Raw genomic sequence first — 19,264 nt, 5'->3', positions numbered from 1 at the left:
CATAACACTGAAATTGAATCCAGACAGAATGCACAGATTACTTCAAGGCTTGATTATATTCCAGGAACAGGAACAATAAGACTTATTAGGGGTCTTTTTTAACTTTTATATAGTCAGCTGCAAGGAGACTGGCTCATGAAATTCACTGCCTCAAGGTTTCAAACTTAATACAAGTGAAGCTCATTGAAGACTGGCTTCAAAGTAGTTTATTAATAACTGCATTAGCATTTCTCTTTAGCAATATTTTCTACATCCAGGCCCCCTTTGTAGAAATTTTGAGTTGTAAGCCACCCAGAGTCAGTAACTGAGATGGGCAGCTACAGAAATTGAGTGAATGAATGAATGAATGAATGAATGAATGAATGAATGAATGAATGAATGAATGAATAATATAAAATATGTGTCAAGGTTCCAACTAATAAAATCACACAAAGCAGAACTCTGAGGCTTATAGTTTCTTCAAAGCACGTTTATTGGATACCTAATATTGGCACAGTCAAAAGTGAAACCAACTCTGAAGTTTCCCTAGAGATTCAAAGTAACTAAAAGTAACACTCCCCTCCCCTCTATGATGCAATAAATCACGCTACCCAATAAAAGCAATTGGCGGGCTTCTCAAATCGTCTTCATCCTCCTTCCTGCATCTATGAGAATGATCTTGGTTCTCACAAGACTGCTCAGTGTTTTGACTAGTGATACAAATAGCAACACTGCTTCCCCCTTCCCCCCATCTATGTGACAACTCAAAATGAAAAAGATAGCTTCAGCCAGGTTCGTTTCAAAAGTTGACAGTTGGACTCTCCCCCCCCCCCAAAAAGAGAAAGGACTTCCTGTAAAATAATAAGCATAAATACACATTAATGGGATACTAATATTCCGATGGTTCTCTGGACTTTTGGGGAATGTTTGTTATGAAATTTATTTATTAATCTTTCTGCCTTTACATCTCCACTTTAGCCAGGTAGCTTCTGACAAACAGTAGCCCTTCCACTGAACTAGATACTGTAGTTTTCATAATGGGTGTCACCCTCCACTATGATGGGCCCTAGGGCAGTTTGAGGTGTTGGCCTCAAGGTTGACTCTATAACTGGTTTCAACAAACTGCAATGGAAAACTGGATGTATTTTGGGAGCTCTAACTCAACTGTGACAGGGTTAATAATCTTTACAATGGGAAAAGGACCAATTGCAAGGCAATTTTAATGTTAAGTATTTGGTCAAGAGGTAAACCTTCTCTCCTATATGAAACAGCCTCTGTCCGGGGAGATCACCTCTTATCTGCTTGCTCCTTATAAATCTTTGCGGCTTTTTCCAAAGCTTATTTAATGTTTTCCCAAGTGTCTGTGAGGAGGGGGGATCCTGAGGGTACTCTGGCATGGACACAAACTCCCTTCCTGTTCCTACTTTAAAGTGGGTAAGACCAGTGCTGCTGTGCACAGTATTGTTGTATGCCACTTCAGCAAAAGGCAGGAGGTCTGCCAAGTTAGTTTACTGATAGTTAACTTGAGTTAGCATCTCAAGTATTGCTCCACCATTGTGTTTGCTCATTCAGTGACTCCATTCATACTCAGATGAAAAGCCAAGCTGACCCCTTGGGTGGACCCAGTTTTACGAACTCCTGCCAAAACTTTGCAATGAACTGGACCCCCGATCTTATATGATTCTTCTTGGTGCTCCGTGGAGCCAGTAGATATGCTTCAAGAACAGTTTCATTAGTTTCTGAGTGGAGAGGAGACCAGGACAGGCTATAAAGTGAGCCTGCTTTAAAAAAAGGTTGATGACAGTCCAAATCACAGTGTTCCCACTATTTTCAGGGAGTTCCACAATAAAGTCCATTGTGATTTCTTCCAGGGCTGGGATGGTTCCACTACTTGTTGCAACAGTCCACGGGGGTCTTCCAGGTCTTTTCTTCATGGTGGCACAAATCACACAGCTTTTAATATAGTTTTCAATGTCCTTTTTCATTCCAAGCCACCAGAACTGCTGTCTTACTAAATGCAAAGTTTTTAAGAGTCCAAAGTGACCAGCTTGCTTAGCATTGTGGCTCTGTTGCAGGGCTTGGACCCTGAGGTGCTGGGAAGATACAATTTGGAATCTTTCCATACTAATCCATCCCTACAGGTTAAAAGTTTTTTGTTGTCTCTGAACCAGGGATCGGATTTCAGTTCGGTTATGAATTTCTGGGTAAATTCACTGTCAGAACTGATTGATTACCTTTGGGTTTGATGCCTTGAGAGGCTTTTTGAGGAGAGGGGATGATATCATTTACCTCCTCCTCTTGTACTGTGGCATCCTAGATAAGGCATCAGCCAGGAAGTTCTTTCCTCCAGGAATGTATTTGAGACAAAAGTTAAAATGAGTGAAATGCTGCACGTATCGAACTTGTTTAGGAGATAATTTGTGCAGGGTTTTGAGCACTTTGAGGTTTTTATTGTCAGGCCACACTTTAAAGGGTATTTTACTCTCCTCTAGGAAGTGGTGTCACGTTAACAATGCTCATCGCATAGCAAATGCCTCCTTCTCCCATATAGGCCAATGCCATTCTGTGTCAGTGAGTTTTCTTGAGGTATATACGCATGATTGCAGCTCCCCCTTATCATTTTTCTGAAGAAGAACTGCACCCATAGCAACATCACTGGCATCTGCTTGAATGATGAACTGTTCCTCGGGATTGGAATGTTTCAGGATTGGCTTTGCTGCAAACAACCTTTTGTGTTGTTCAAATGCTGCTTGGTATTCCATAGTCCACTTTAAAGGTTAGCTAGGGTGGGGTTTTGCCCCCCTCTACCTGTTTTTAAGAGTTCAGTAATCAGTAAGGTAATTCGTGAAGGAAGGGATAAACTGCCGGTAGAGGTTAGCAAACCCCCAAAAACTTTGTAGTTGCTTGTGGGTTCGAGGGGGCTGCCATTCCCAAGCATTTTTTACCTTCCCTGGGTCCATCTCCACCCCTTTGCTTGATATTCAATAGTCAAGGCGAGTTTGATGGAACTCACATTTTGAGTTTGGCATAAAGGTTTGCTTTTAATAATTTCTTAAGCACATCACAAACTAGTTTGACATGTTCCTCCATCATCTCTGTAAAGATGAGGATGTTGTCAAGATAAACTAAGACCCCTTGTACAGGTGATCATGTAGCACTTCCATTTATCAACTGCATGAATAGTGCAGGAGCCCCCTGGAGACCAAAAGGCATCACTCTGAATTGGAAGCTTTCCAGTGGGCAATTAAAGATGGTTTTCTATTCATCCCCTTCCTTACTAAATAGTAAGCCTCCTGCAAGTCAAGTTTAGTTAAAATCTTCCCCTTTGTCAGATGGGCCAAATGTCCTTCATCATTAAATTGAAAAACAAAAAGGACAAGTATAAAAAGTGGAAAGGGACATATAACTAAAGCAGAATATCAGCAAATAGCCCAAGCCTGCAAAGATGAAGTGAGGAAAGCTAAGGCTCAAAATGAACTAAGGCTTGCGACAAAAGTCAAAAATAACAAAAAAAGCTTCTTTCATCATGTAAAAAACAAGAAAAAGGTTAAGGAAGTGATTGGTCCATTAGTGGGAAAAAGTGGCAGGAAGGTGACAAAAAACAGGGAGAAAGCAGAACTACTTAACTTGTTTTTTGCATCCGTCTTTACACAAAGGGAAAAAACAGTCCAACCTATCAAAAACAGTACTGTAAAAAACAGATTAGAAACACAAGTTAAGATAGGCAAGAAAATGGTGAGCACCTGTCCACCCTAGACGAGTTCAAATCACTAGGACCAGATGGATTACACCCCAAGGTTCTCAAGGAACTAGCAGATGTGATCTCAGAACCACTGAACTATATATTTCAAAGATCCTGGAGCACTGGAAAACTACCAGAGGACTAGAAAAGAGCTAATGTAGTTCCCAACTTCAAAAAAGAAAAAAAATATATCCAGGAAACTACAGACCTATCAGCCTGACCTCAATACCTGGGAAGATTCTGGAAAAGATAATCAAGCAACAAATCATTGAACACCTAGAGGCAAACAAAGTCATTACCAAAAGCCAACATGGGTTTGTCAAAACCAGATCATGCCAGACAAATTTTATTGCATTCTTTGACCAGGTGACAAAATTAGTAGATGAGAGGAATGCTGTGGATATAATTTACTTGGACTTCAGTAAGGCATTTGATAAAGTAGACCAAAACCTACTACTTGATAAGATAGAAAAATGTGGGTTAGACAGCATCACCATTAAGATAGATTCGTAGCTGCCTGACCGACTGTACTCAATGTGTGGTCCTCAATGGAACTGCATCGACATGTAGTGGGGTGCCCCAGGGCTCTGTTCTGGACTCAGTGCTCTTTAACATCTTCATCAATGATTTGGATGAAGGGATAGATGGGAAACTCATCAAATTTGCAAATGACACCAAGCTGGCAGGAATAGCCAACACTCCAGAAAATAGGCTTAAGATACAGAAGGATCTTGACAGATTAGAACATTGGGTGCTTTCAAACAAAATGAAATTCAATGGTGAAAAAAGTAAGGTTCTACATTTAGGCAAGAAAAACCAAATGCACAGGTATAATGGTGGTACCTTGCACAATAGTAGTAATTGTGATCTTGAAGTCCTAGTGGACAATCACTTAAATATGAGTCAGCAGTGTGTTGCAGCTGTCAAAAAAGCCAACGCAGTGCTAGGCTGCATTAACAGAGGGATAGAATCAAGATCACATAAATGTTAATACCACTTTACAATGCCTTGGTAAGGCCACACTTGGAATACTGCATCCAGTTCTGGTCACCACGATGTAAAAAAGATGTTGAGACTCTAGAAAGAGTACAGAGAAGAGCAACAAAGATGATTAGGGAACTGGAGGCTAAAACATATAAGGAACGGTTGCTGGAATTGGGTATGTCTAGTTTAATGAAGAGAAGGACAAGGGGTGACATGATAGCAGTGTTCCAATATCTTAGGGATTGCCATAAAGAAGAGGGAGTCAAGCTATTCTCCAAAGCACCTGAAGGCAGGACAAGAAGCAATTAACAATTAATCAGTGGAACAACCTGCTTCCAGAAGTTGTGAATGCTCCATCACTGGAAGTATTTAAGAAGAGACTGGACAAACATTTGTCTAAAATGGTATAGGTTTCCTGCCTGAGCAGGGATTGGACTAGAAGACCTCCAAGGTCTCTTCCAACTGTTGTTATATTATTATTATTATTATTATTATTATTATTATTATTATTATTATTATTATTATTATTATTATTATTATTATTATTATTATTATTATCATCATCATCAGGGGAAGGGGGTACATGTTCTCCATGCTAACAACATTTAAGCCTTTAAAATCCACACACAAACTCAGTCTCTCATCTTTTTTCTCTTTGAATAACAGGCAGCCACATGTGATTTTGCTGGTTGGATAAAACCCCTAGCCAGGTTCTTATCAATGTATTCTTGTAGTTCAGTCATCTCTCTGGGGGTCATGGAATACATCTTCAGCTTGGGGAGTATTGCCCCCAGCAAGATTTCTATTGCACAGTCAGTAGTTTGGTAAGCAGGGAGCACGTCACATTCTTTCTCACTGAACACATCAGCTAGGTACCAATATTCTCTAGGGATAAGTTGGACCCTGGATAACCACTAAGTGGTGATTTTCAAAGTCTCAGTCTCTGCCTGGCTCCAGTGGGGTGGCTTCTCTCTCTTGGCCATCATAAGGAGGAGGTAGGGACCCAATTCCTAGCCTCATAGTTCTCACCCCATTTTCCCACCATATGGTAGGTCACCACTTATCTACCCAAGCCAGCCCCAGTATTACAGTCTTAGTCATTTTGGGGATCACTACATATCAGATAATCTCCCAATGCTGTCCTATCTCCAGCCATACTGGTTCACTTAGGTGTGTCATAGGTGACCCCCAATTAATGACCCATCGACCTGCTCAAACCCTGGCACTGGAAGCCTTGGTTGGTCACTGCCCGAATTGGTGTCTCCCTTGGCTTCACCTGGGCTTCGATTCATGGATGCTGGGCTTCTTGTAACTCTCATGTTCAATGTCTAAAGTCACTCCCGGATCTGCTCAGGAATCCCCCAGTATGTGCAGGCCTGATACAGGTCATGGTCCAAGCCTTTCATAAAGTGGATGAGGAATCGCTCCAGCCATGCCTTATTCTGCCTGTGACCTTTTGGAATTCTCATACAAATTCTTTAGCCAGTTGGCCTCTCTGCTTCAGGTCGGCTTGCAGGGCTTGGGACTCATCCTCAAACCTGGCTCTCAGCTCTTCCAGGAAAAGGTTTATGTTCTCCAGCTCCAGTGCGTCCTCATTGCTGCCACCATGTTCACCATCACTCTCTGGTCTAGGTAGTCAAGAGCATAGCAATTCAGTTGGGCCCACACTTGGTTCATAAAGAATGCCAGCCTATCCATATCCCGCTCTGATGGGCGGTGGGTCCACATGGGGTGGAGGCTCCCTGTGTGCTTGTCGCCAGCCAAGTCACTGGTACTGAGGTCACGGTTGAGGTTGAGCCCATCTCTGGAACCCTCTTGGTTGCCCGACTGGGGTTGCAGTTCACTGCAGATGTGGGGGGGCTTTGCCTGGGGCCTGGGCTCGATGCTGCAGCTGGCCTCAGGAGCAGGGAGCAGTGCAAGCTATGGCAAGGACTTGAGCTCAGTGGGAAGCAGCTGCATTGCCCTGATCTCAGTTCTAGCTAAGTCCACATAGTGTGTGACCGGGGTCACTTCCTTGATGTCCAGCTGGTTGAACTTCTCTCTCAGCCTCTCGACCAAGTGACTATGTAGCACCATCAGGTATTTCCACTCCCCTGACTTATCCCATCCAGCTAGCCTCTTCATCCTGCACTCAGGCATAAGGTAGAGAGGCATGGGTAGAGATCAAGAGGAACTCAGCCTCGGTGGCCCTGGGAGTGCTTTTACACCAAAGATCGTCCTCTGTACGGTAAAGGTCCCTGACTGCTAGAGCTTTCTCCTGTGTCACTCGTCTGTCAGATTTGTCTGTACAGATTTTCGCTATGTTCTGGTCAGCAGGACTCTGTCCCCAGCCTGAGCAGCTGTCCAGGTTCCATCTGTAGCTGTAGCTTTGGGATTGGGTACTGCTTACTCCTTTTTCTCCATCCTGGAATTTTCCCTGAGTCTTCACCATTCTCCCAAAAGAATTGGGTAGACGATTGGGGTTCAAGACCCAGGGGATTACTCCTTAATAGCTTCCTATCTAGAGCAGTAAAAAGTTTTTAGAGTTGGTTTAATGTCAAGGTTCCAACTAATGAAACCACATAAAGCAGAACTTCGAGGCTTGAAGTTTCCTCAAAGCACATGTTTATTGAATTCATAATATCAGCAGAGTCAAAAGTGAAACCAACTCTGAAGTTTCCCTAGAGATTCAAAGCAACTAAAAGTAATACTCTCCTCCCTCTACGATGCAATAAGTCATGCTGCCCAATAAAAGCAATTGGCGGGCTTCTCAAATTGTCTTCACTCCTCCTTCCTGCATCTGTGGGAATGACCTTGGTTCCCACAGGATTGCTCAGTGTTTTGATTAGCGATACAAATAACAACACTACTTCCCCCCTTCTCCACCCATCTATGTGGCAACTCAAAACAAAAAAGATGGCTTCAGCCAGGTTCATTTCAGAAGTTGACAATATGAATGTTAGAAAAAAAGTTTAAATGCCTTTATATAATATAAAGCATTTTCCATCAGGCCTTTGCTTAGAATTATCTTAAAGTCATTGAGAAAAAAATTCCTAATTTCAGTTTTGAGTAATTCCTAATTACAGTTATTGTCAAGCGCAATAAAATTGTTTAAAGTTTTTCTAACAGAATAAAAAAAATCATAATATTGTGACAATACTTAGAAAGCTTGTTCAACTTTTAACATTTACTGTGGAAATAAGTATTAAAGTTTTTGCTATAAGCACTTAAAATTCATTATTCTGACAAGTTGCTTCTGGGTAACTAGCATCAGTACAAAAATATTTTTATTTTTCTGAAATATAAATTGCCTTATAGATTAGAAGAGTTTTTTAAGCTTTCAATGTGGGCTTCAAATACAGAGTAAGTACATCTGACCTCCAAATTCATTGGAATCCTACTTTAGTCCCCACAAGCATCAACATTGTTACGGGATGAGAGAATTGGGAACCATCTGAAGGACTAGGTTCCCCTTTCTTGCTATTATGTTCCTGAAATCACAAAATATGAAGCTCGAAGTCTATAGTAGATGTTGTTGTAATATATAGACTACAGGTAGTCCTTGAGTTATAACCACAATTAAGCCCAAAATTTCCATTGCTAAGCAAAGCAATTGTTAAGTAAGCTGCAACCAATTTTATAACCTTTTTTTGCCACAGTTGTTAAGTGAAGCACTGCATTTGTTTAGTGAGTTATGTGGTCATTAAGTGAATCTGGCTTGCACCATTGACTTTGCTGATCAAAAGCCAGCTGAGGTTACAAATTATGATCACATGACTCCAAGTGATAAATACATGCCAGTTGCAAAGTGTCCAAATTTTGATCACGTGGCCATGAAGATGCTAGAAAGGGCTGTAAGTGTAAAAATCAGATGTATACCAGGAGCAGGCAAAGCATCATGATCTGGAGGGAGATCTCTGCAAGAAAATTTTATCATTCTAAAATATGCTGCTGGGAAAAAATACTTGGGAGAAAATCAAAACATTTTTGTTTGTGTGAGTTGTATTTCTCAGCTAATTAGTTACTTAATTCATTGTGTGTGTTTGCCTAATCTGATTGCTAGACTTCAAGTTACAGGAGTCTGTGTGATGATTAAAATGTTGAACGAGGCCTGAAAGAAAAATGATTCAAGTTCTCCTATGGCCATGAAGTTTCCAAAATCATTTTTGGCCTTTTTTATGTTTCTCAAGGGTAGCTAATCTCACCAGGCTATTGTGGACATCAGTTGGACTATGTATAAATTGGACTGTGTACTCCATCTTGTTTCTGGCAGCAGACACAAATCATCACCGTTTTAATGTCACAGTACCTAGTAAAACATCACTTATGATCTAGCATCATAGTCACTGAACAGAATAATTCAACTTCAGGCAAAGGTTTTAGGCCCCAACCCAAGAACTGCCTTTTCCATGAGCAAGTGAACATAACCTCACTGAAACAGGGAAATCGTACTGGTGTTGTAAATAGAGAAATGGAACAAAAAAAATTGTGCTACAAGAAGAAAATGAAGGTGCAGAACAATAATTTTAAAGAGCACAAAATTCATCAATGGTTTATTTTTAGACATAAACTGAAAATATACTTACTCTTCCAATTTTGCCCAAATAGCCAGTGCTACTCTCAGTATAATTTCTGACCCCTCAAAGAATACAGAATCCCAAATTTTTAAAACTGTATGGTTAGGAAGGCATGTAGCAAACAGGGTCAGGAACCACTGCATAGTGAAGACATTTGTAAGTGGGGGTTCATACCCACCTGAAACAGAAAATGGACAGGAAAATAACCGCCTGCTGTCTCTTCTGCATATCCTAACACAAAAATAGAACTGAAGTACGATACCAAAATATATCCTTTTTCAATTTCAACTTCTTAAAAATTTAAAAAGCTAAAAGCAATCACTAATATATTGTAGATAATCATATTCACCAGCTGCCATTTTTAAATTTACAATACAGTATATTGACTCCCTTTTAACAAATTTAGCATGCAATCAAGCTGAACTGATCTCAGAAAAGCTAATCTGGGTGAGATCTGACTAATACTTGAACAGGAAACCACTTGAATCACAAAATAAAAGTAAATCATGTTAAAATATTTTTGAAGCCTGATAAAAATAACCTTGTCAAAAATTCATAGGCTCTGCTCTGCTCTTTAATATTTTAAAATGTAAAAGCTACATCTGATGCAGAAAATCTTAAGACTTTCCTGGGCAATACTTAAATAGCAGAATCCATCAAATCTGTAATTCCTAGATTGGATTTTTTTTGTCTACCAACGTATTTATAACTGGTTTTAACACATTGTTAGATCTGATTCAGAAGTAAAGGTTTCTACAATCTACTATTGCTAAGTTTTATACACATACATCAAAGCAAGATTTTTAACTATTACCTAAGATAGTTAAACTGCATATCTGATTTCATAGATTCCTATTTAATGATATTATCTCAAACACCTTCTAATTTTAATCAGTACTTATGGTTTTCACCCAGATTTTTACATTTTTATTTTGAATTAAGAGTAAGAAAATTTATTTCTAAGGGATAAAGAAAAAAAGGAAAGGAGGAAATATTTGCAGGGCTATTGCATACCTCCACTTTCCTTGTTGACAGCTCTTTGTAGAGTATCCAAATGCTGGGACAACTCAGGAAGTTTCATTCTCAGAAGATCTCGGAACACTGCCATGTCAACAGACAGTGCTTTCAGATTATTGACAAAATAGCTATCAGGCAGCACTTTATCGATTAAGTAAATCATTATCTGAAAATCAAGCAGAAAAATGGGATAAAGATACAAGATAAAATGATATCTTTATCATCCAAGCAGTGGTCTATTTGTATAAACTTAAGTTATAAATTGCATCATAATTGATTCTTATATCCATACATCTTCATTTAGTCTGTAGGCACCTTGTTCCTATACTATGATATTTTTAATAGCCAACAGAACATGATCTGAATAAAAATGTGGTCAACAGATATACTTACTTTTAATGCATCTCCCTCATTGCCTTCTACTACTTCCAGGATGAGAGCAGCAAGGATGTTAAAACCTTGACAATATCCTACAGATTTATTCCACCTGGCATAAGCCAGCAATACTCTTTTCAATACCACTCTGTCTTGTTCTGCCTCTTGGCCACAATAAGAACTGCACCCAGTTCGATGAAGATCCTTAAGAGGGAATGGGAGAAAAACAATGAAATATTTCACATTTTTTAAAATACTATAAATTATGCCTCTGTATTTTTACTTTCTGAAGTCAAGTGATTGCATATTGTGCTCTGGAATCTAAGAGTATAAAGACATCCAATTTTGCACTAGAATGTTCAAGCAGCAAATAATCAGCATTTCAAGAAATAATTGCAACCAATCAATATGCATTAACAATGTAGGAATTGTCAAATGAAAAATTGATTCTTTCTGTTGAGCAACTCTTCAATTCTGTAGAATGTACTTTGAATGTAAGATATGTGTGACTAGATTTTATACTTTTTTCCCAAGTATTCAACTAGCTATACTAGCCCAAATTAGAGTTTCCAGAATATTAAGGGGAAATCAGTTACTTTGTCCTTGTGATATTTGTCTGGTAAATAATGCCCTGAAGTTACTATTTTTTCCAGCTAATAATAATCATAATAGTAAAGTTGGAAGGGACCTTGGAGGTCATCTAGTCCAACCCCCTGCTCAGGCAGGAAACCCTATACCATTTCAGACACATGGCTGCCCAGTCTCTTCTTAAAAACTTCCAGAGCATTCACAGTTTCTGGAGGCAGGTTGTTCCACTGGTTAATTGTTCTAACTGTCAGGAAATTTCTTCTTAGTCCTAGGTTGCTTCTCTCCTTGATTAGTTTTCCATCTGTTGCTTTTTGTCCTGCCTTCAGGCACTTTGAAGAATAGCTTGACTCCCTCTTCTTTTTGGCAGCCCCTGAGATATTGGAACACTGCTATCATGACACCCCTTCCCCTTCTCTTAATTGAACTAGACATACCCAATTCCAGTAGCTATTCCTTGTATGTTTTAGCCTCCAGACCTCTAATCATCTTTGCTGCTCTTCTCTGTACTCTTTCCAGAGTCTCAACATCTTTTTTACATCGTGATAACCAAAACTGTATGCAGTATTCCAAGAGTGGCCTTACCAAGGCATTGTAAAGTGGTATTAACACTTCACGTGATCTTGATTCTATCCCTCTGTTAATGCAGCCTAGCACTCTGTTGGCTTTTTTGGCAGCTGCAGCACACTGTTGGCTCATATTTAAGTGATTGTCCACTAGGACTCCAAGATCTCTCTCACAATTACTATTATTGAGCAAGGTACCCCCTATACTATACCTGTACATTTGGTTTTTGTTGCCTAAATGTAGAACCTTGCTTTTTTCACCATAATAATATAGAACAGACATGTCAAACACAAGGCCCGGGGGCCGGATCCGGCCCGCAAAGTGGTTTCATGTGGCCCATGAAGCCATCCTGGAAACAGTGAGGGAATGGCCCCCGCTGCCTTGGCCCTGGCCTAGAGACCCTCCTTCTGCCAGAGACCCTCAGATCTGTCCCACTCCTGCCCAGGCCCCCATAGGCACCCTTGATGCGAACGATGTAGAGTTGGCCATGCCAACCCAGTAGGCCATATGCACTGTAGCCACGCCCACCCAGTAGGCCACGCCCACCCTGGCCATACCCACTCGGCCCCCTGAGGGCAACTGCAATGCTGATGCGGCCCTCAATGAAATTGAGTTTGACACCCCTGATATAGAACATATCGAGGAAGAAAAATAAGACTCAGTAACTCAGAATTGTAGCTCAAAAATGTAAGTTTTTAAGGAGACATGTTAACAATGAGAGAAAAGAAACTTCCAGTTTGGTGTCATGATGAGATGGGCAAAAGGAAACAGGGCTCAGGTTTCCTAGCCTGATTTTGCTCTATCTGGAGACCCCAAAGGGTTGAAAAGTTGCCCTGGAGAGACGCTGAAGAGGAAGGGGAAGCCTTGGGAGCTTGGAGCCGACAGCAGTCGGTACAAACAAACCAAGGAACCTCTTCAAATGGATGGAAGAAGGACTGCCGGTAAATGCACAGGCAGACCAGTCAGAGACAACTGGGGAAAAAGCGAAGAACTGCAGCATGCTGAGGCATGCCGCTGAACGGCTGATTGTCAACAACATGCTGAGATCTGGTTGAGACTGTTTCTTATTTCTCTTCCATGTGGACTTAGAAATAAAAAAACCCTGATTGGATAACTTTCCAAAGCAAAGACCCCAGGAAGACTTGGGAAGAAGGGAGTCAAAAGTGGTGAAAAATTTTAAACTGGAGAACGAAATTAAGGAATACAAAAGAATATACAAAAATGAAACTGGGATTGATTTAAAGAAAAATTGGCCAACCTTTATGACATGGGAAATTTTTTTAATTTATTTTCTGTGAGAAAGCATTTTTAAAAGAACTTTTTAAAATCTGGATATAGATAATACAATAAATAAAGACATCTAGTGGTAAGAAGAGATACTACAATAACACCAAAAGAATTGGAGAAATTGCTGACCTTGAATTAACACCTGCTGTAAACAAAAAGAACTTTATGTGACTCTATGCTAGAAAATACTTTTTTACAATCATATCTTTTGACCTTGGATATAACCACAATAGAAACTATTTGGAAATAGAGGACTTTTTACATCTTTAAACTAACTGGAACATTTGGATTAGTCTAAAGCAGTTGGCTTGTTTCACAGTTGGATTATAGCCTAAGGCAGTTGACTTTTTTTCCTTTTTCCTTTTCTCTTTGTGGATTTACAAAACCTGCTCAATTGAAAAATGTATGCACCAAATCTCACAAAAATCACAAAAAAACCTTCTGCACCCTCTTCTGGAACATCTACCTCCAGAGGTTGTGAATGCTCCAACACTGGAAGTTTTTAAGAAGAGACTGGACAGCCATTTGTCTGAAATGGTATAGGGTTTCCTGCCTGAGCAGAGGGTTGGACTGAATGACCTCCAAGGTCCCTTCCAACTTTACTATTATGATTATGATCTAGCCCAGCAAGTCTATTGAATCTATTGGGATCTATTGAAACAATGCTATAATGAGAAAAAACAAACAACTTTCAAAAAGAGATGCAAGCCACCCTACAGCTAATTCAAGAAACAATGTAGAAAAATCATGAAGAGACAAAAAAATAACTTAGATAAGCTAAATGAGCAAATGCTTGATATAAAGACACAATTTGATGCCCATCAATAAATGATTGCCAAAAATGAACAAAGAATTCAGAAAATGGAAGATAAATCAGAAGAAACTGATAAACGTTTGCCTCATAGCAGCGGCATTGGGCGCGACGCACGAGTTGGCAAATGGCCGTGGCCGGAGGCAAACAGCCACGTCACACTGAAACCAGCTGTTTGCTGCCTCCTGCCCAGTGCCGCTGCCATGAAGCACCCTTCTGGCTCCTGGGAGTTGTGCTAGTGTCCTTCATGCCGGGCTTCCTTTGTGGTAAGTTTCTGGAAAGATTTGTGATGGAGGTGGGTGCAACACACGAGGTGGCAAGTGGCCATGGCCGGAGGCAAACAGCCATGTCACATTGAAACAGCCATTTGCTGCCTCCTGCCCAGTGGCACTGCCATGAGGCCATGGAACAAGCTGGGTGGCAGTAAGAAACCAGTATACCGGTTTCTTACCACTACCCGGCTTGTTCTGTGGCCTCATGGCAGCTGCATAGGGTGTGATGCACGAAGCGGCAAATAGCCACATCGCACCGAAACCAAGAGGCCAACTGGCTGTGGCTGCTGATGGAAATGGAGAAATCTGTAAACTATTTAAGATTTCAAAATATACCTGAAGGAGGAAGATATAGCAGAAGTGATTATTAAACTTCTGGTGGAGCCTTTAAAAACAGATAGAGTGGAGATACAGATGGAAGTGGATGAAATATTTCAAATGAATTCAAGCTATGCAAGGAAACACAAATTGTCTAGAGAAGTTCATGTAAGATTTGTAAAGAAAACAATAAGAAACAAGATACTGAGAAGAGTTAGGGATGACCCATTACAATACAAAAACCAAGAAATTGTGGTGTTGAAGCAGATTTCTAAGAGAATAAGGGACATCTGAAAACAATATCACTTTTTGACTACAAAGCTAATTGCAAAAGGTGTAAACTTTAGATGGTTAATGCCAGAAGGGATCTTAATCAAATGGAACAATAAAAGATATCAACTGGATTCAGTTTGGAAGGCAGAAAATTTTGATGAAAGAAACAGAGCGTTCCTGGATGAGAGAGTACAACATCAACAAGAGGATAGAAAAGGCCAGAAACAGACAGAACAAAAAACAGAGGAAACAATTACACAAATAAAAGAAGAGAAAAAGAAGCCAGATCAATAGGGTAATGGAATGGCAGGAGAGCAGAGGAATACGAGATTGACAAGACCTAAATATAAGTCAATAAAATGGAGAAGGAAAACGGAATTTTTTCAGTGAATATAAATGGATTGAATTCCCCATAAAAAGGAACAGAATCTTTAAAAAATTACAGAAATTAAATATTGATATAATTTGTCTGCAAGAGACACATATAAAAACAATGTTATAAACTTTTGGAATACTCAAAAATTGGGAAACTATTATGCATCAGCACAACAAAAAAAGGAGTAGCTATATACGTTAAAGAGACAATAGATTCTAAAACCATTTATTCAGATGAAGAAGGAAGAATTGTGATGGTAGAAATATTTTTACATCAAAAACAGATACGTTTGATAGTAATATATGCACCAAACAGTAAACAAGTAGTATTCTATCAAAATCTTCATAGAAAAATAGCAGAAATGGAATATCAAAACATTTGCCTAGTAGGGGATTTTAATGCAATAGTAAACGGGACATTAGACTATAAAAGTAGGAAAACAGGAAAATGAGGAAGAAAAAGATTACCTAAGACTTTTTTTAACATGATAGAGGAAATTGGGGTATAAGATACTTGAAGAGAAACTAATCCAGAATAACTGCAATTAAATTTTACTCAAATAGCCATAAATCGTGGTTCAGAATTGACATGATTTGGATGACGCCTGAATTAAGAAGCAATATACAGGAGATTGAGATAGAATTAGGCACTTGGGCAGACCATAATCCATAATCCACAATCCTTTAAAAATGATGTGGAAAGGAATAAAAAAAACTAAGATGGACCTTGAACCAATCCATATTAAAAGAGAAAGAATTTATAGAATTAGCAACAAAAGAAATGGAGCTTTTTTAAAAAGAAAATAAAAAAGAAGATACAACATTACAAAATGTATGGGACACAGCCAAAGCATACTTTAGAACAGGGCTTTTCAACTGGTGGTACGCATACCACGAATGGTACTTTAGCACCTGGCTGGTGGTACGAAAGCCCTAGCCAAGTGTAACAGGGGAGGGAAGCAGCTAAAGCAGCGCCACACAGACCTGGAGATCAGCTAGAGCTGCAGAGCTTGGCAGAAGCCCCAGAATAGGTGCATGTGGGGACAATACACTGGATCTTGCTTATTCCAACATCAAGGCGGCTTTCAAAGCTATCCCCCACCCTCACCTGGGCCCCTCTGACCTGCTTATTCCAGCATATAAACCTTTTATTAGTCAGAGTGAAATCTACAGTAAAGCAGGTGAGGGTTTGGTCAGAGGGAGCTATAGAAGCATTACAAGACTGCTTTGAGTGCACAGATTGGGGCGTGTTTAAGAAAGCAGCTACTGATAACTAACATACAAATGTTGAGGAGTATGCCACCATGGTGTCTGCATATATCTGAAAGTGCATAGAAGATGTCTGTGTCCTGAAAAGCATTGTTGCGAGGGCAAATGAAAAACCGTGGCTGACTTATGAGGTCCGCAAGATGCTGAAAGCACGGAATGTGGCTTTTAAATCTGGTAACATGCTGGCACTTAGAACAGCCAGAGCAAATCTGAAAAGTGCCATAAAAGGTGCAAAGCAAGCCCATTGCCAGAAAATTCAGAACTTTTTTCAGGACCCAACAAACGCCAGGCGAATGTGCTAAGGAATCCAGGCCATTACGGATTACAAGGGGACTCCATTGAGATGCAAGGACGACACAGACTTCCTAAACAAACTGAATACATTTTTTGGTAGATTTGAGGCATCAAATAGCACTCCTGCTAGGAAAGCTGTGCCCCAACCTGACGAGCAAGTGCTAAGCTTTGATGTCACCTCTGTCCGGAAAACACTGCAGAAAGTTAACATTTAGAAAGCAGCAGGCTCAGATAACATCCCTGGATGTGTCCTTAGGGAATGTACAGATGAGCTGGCTTGTGTTCTCACAGATATTTTCAATCTCTCATTGCAGCAGGCAGTGGTCCCATCGTGTTTTAAGATGGCCATCATCTTGCCAGTGCCAAAAAAGTCCACAGTTACAGGCCGCATTGATTACTGTCCGGTTGCACTAACATCCACCATTATGAAATGCTTTGAGAAGCTAATAAAGGACATTATTGTATCTAGCCTCCCTCCAGCATTTGACCCACTTCGGTTTGCTTACTGACCAAATCGCTCTACAGAGGATGCTATTTCTTCCATTCTCTATCTGACCTTGAAGCACTTAGAGGAAAGAAATACTCATGTGCATTTGTTGTTTGTCGACTTCAGTTCGCTGTTTAACACAGTCATTCCCCAGCATCTAGTAGACAAACTGGTCCTTTTAAGCTTAAACACTCCTTTGTGCAACTGGGTTCTTGATTTTCTTACTAACAGGCCCCAATACCTCTAATACCATTTTCTTGGGAAAAGGTTCTCCTCAGGGCTGCGTCCTAAGTCCGCTGCTGTTCACCCTGTTGACCCATGACTGTTTTGCTAGGTTTGCCACCAACCATATTGTGAAGTTCACAGATGATATAACAATAGTGGGCCTTATTCATGATGACAATGTGGATGCTTACTGCAAGGAGGTTGAGTGGTTGGTGAACTGGTGTAAGGAAAACAGCCTAGTTTTAAATACTGGAAAAAACAAAGAGATCATTGTCAATTTCAGAAAAGGCAGACACAGCCACACTTCTCTGTGCATTAATGATTCACCTGTGGAGATGGTTACCAGCATCAAATTCCTGGGTGTGCAGCTAACGAGTAGGCTGGCTTGGTTGCTCAACAGCGAGACACTGGTGAAGCGAGCACAGCAGAACCTGCATTTTCTGCATCGCATGAAAAAAGCACATCTTCTTTCTCCTATCCTTACCACTTTCTACAGGGGGACAATCAAGAGCATCCTGTCATACAGCATCACAGTCTGGTTTGGAAGCATCATTGCTTCAGACAGGAAGGAGGTGCAGAGTGTGGTGAGGATGGCCGAAAAGATCATTGGCAGTTCCCTCCCTCCCATCCAGGACATAGCACAGAAGTGTTGCTTGAGCAGGATCCGTAAGATTTAATGGGACACTACACATCCTCTTCACGACCTGTTTTCCTTGTTACCTTCTGGGAGGAGGCTTCGTGGTATCCGTAGCAGAACATCCAAATTCTGCCATAGTTTCATTCCATACAGCATTAACCTTGTGAACTCTCATGCTTCCTCATTCCATTATATATTCAAGATGGACAGTATTTAATATTTATTTGTTATGTATATGTAGGGGTGTGGGTCTATACATATGTTGTATATAGTATGTTTAGGTGTGTGTCATGTATGTGTTTCACTTTGAGAGCAGGCAACTAAATTTCATTTTTGATGTGTGTCGTTGTGCCCACAGTAAAAAAATGACAACAAATCCTGTCCTGTCCTGTCCTGTCCTGTCCTGTCCTGTCCTATCCTATCCTATCCTATCCTATCTTAATTGAAAAATGGGCTCTGACTGGTAGGCAGCTCACTGAACACCTTGTGTGTGGAAGTTGGTTGCAAAACAGCTAAATTATTAGATATATGAATATTTCTGTGATAAGGTAATCATTACTAGAAAAGGGATTAAGTATAAATTACTGATAAAAGCAGTCATCATTGAGTGACTGCCTCATTTAGCAACTGTTCAGAGTTAACAACTGATGGAAAAAAATAACTGGGCAACCTATCCTTGCATTTAGAATCTTTGCAGGTCTGTAAAGCTGAACAGAGTTCATAAGCATAGCAGTGGCATCTCTTAGCTACTGCCTTACTTAATGACCAAGCAACCAGTTCCAAATGTGGATGGCAATTGAGGATATCTGTATTGTCAAAACCCAAAGTGCAGCTATTTTCAGAATGAGTGACCAGGTACAGTAAATCTATCTGAAAAGCTTCTCAAATGTGGAGCATCTGTTCTTGGGCAATGAGAGCCAAGGTGAGATATGATGGGAGCTGCTCTGAAGCAACCTCCATTTTCCTATCTACTGTTTTGATTCAGAGGACAATATGTTTTCGGAGGAAGGGCGAATGGCCTGTTTTTGAAGGAAGGGTGAGAAAGAGAGAGAGAGAGAGAGGAAGAATGGCTGACCAGCGACCTGACCATCAAGGTAGTGGTGCATATTAATAAATGTGGAGAAATTCATCATAAGTTCATCAGTGCAAAAGGAAAGTGATTCAGCAAAATAATCAAAAGAATCCATCACCGAAGAAATTAAAACTGGCAC

General features: G+C 40.3%; 1 protein-coding gene across 1 annotated transcript in view; it reads right to left on the bottom strand.

The window, feature by feature from the left end:
- The window catches only part of TBC1D30 (TBC1 domain family member 30), a 68,653-nt gene that overhangs the window by 12,894 nt on the left and 36,495 nt on the right, over nucleotides 1-19,264 (bottom strand). Inside the window, exons 6-8 of the mRNA XM_081331188.1 lie at nucleotides 10,672-10,857; nucleotides 10,276-10,444; nucleotides 9,271-9,439 (exon numbers count right to left, since the gene is read on the bottom strand). Coding sequence (XP_081187314.1) covers nucleotides 9,271-9,439; nucleotides 10,276-10,444; nucleotides 10,672-10,857 — 524 coding nt within the window. The remainder of the gene's footprint in view (nucleotides 1-9,270; nucleotides 9,440-10,275; nucleotides 10,445-10,671; nucleotides 10,858-19,264) is intronic.

The sequence above is a fragment of the Vipera berus genome (assembly GCF_964194415.1).
Source record: "Vipera berus genome assembly, chromosome: 6".
NCBI lineage: Eukaryota > Metazoa > Chordata > Lepidosauria > Squamata > Viperidae > Vipera > Vipera berus.
This window is presented reverse-complemented; position numbering and strand designations above follow the sequence as displayed.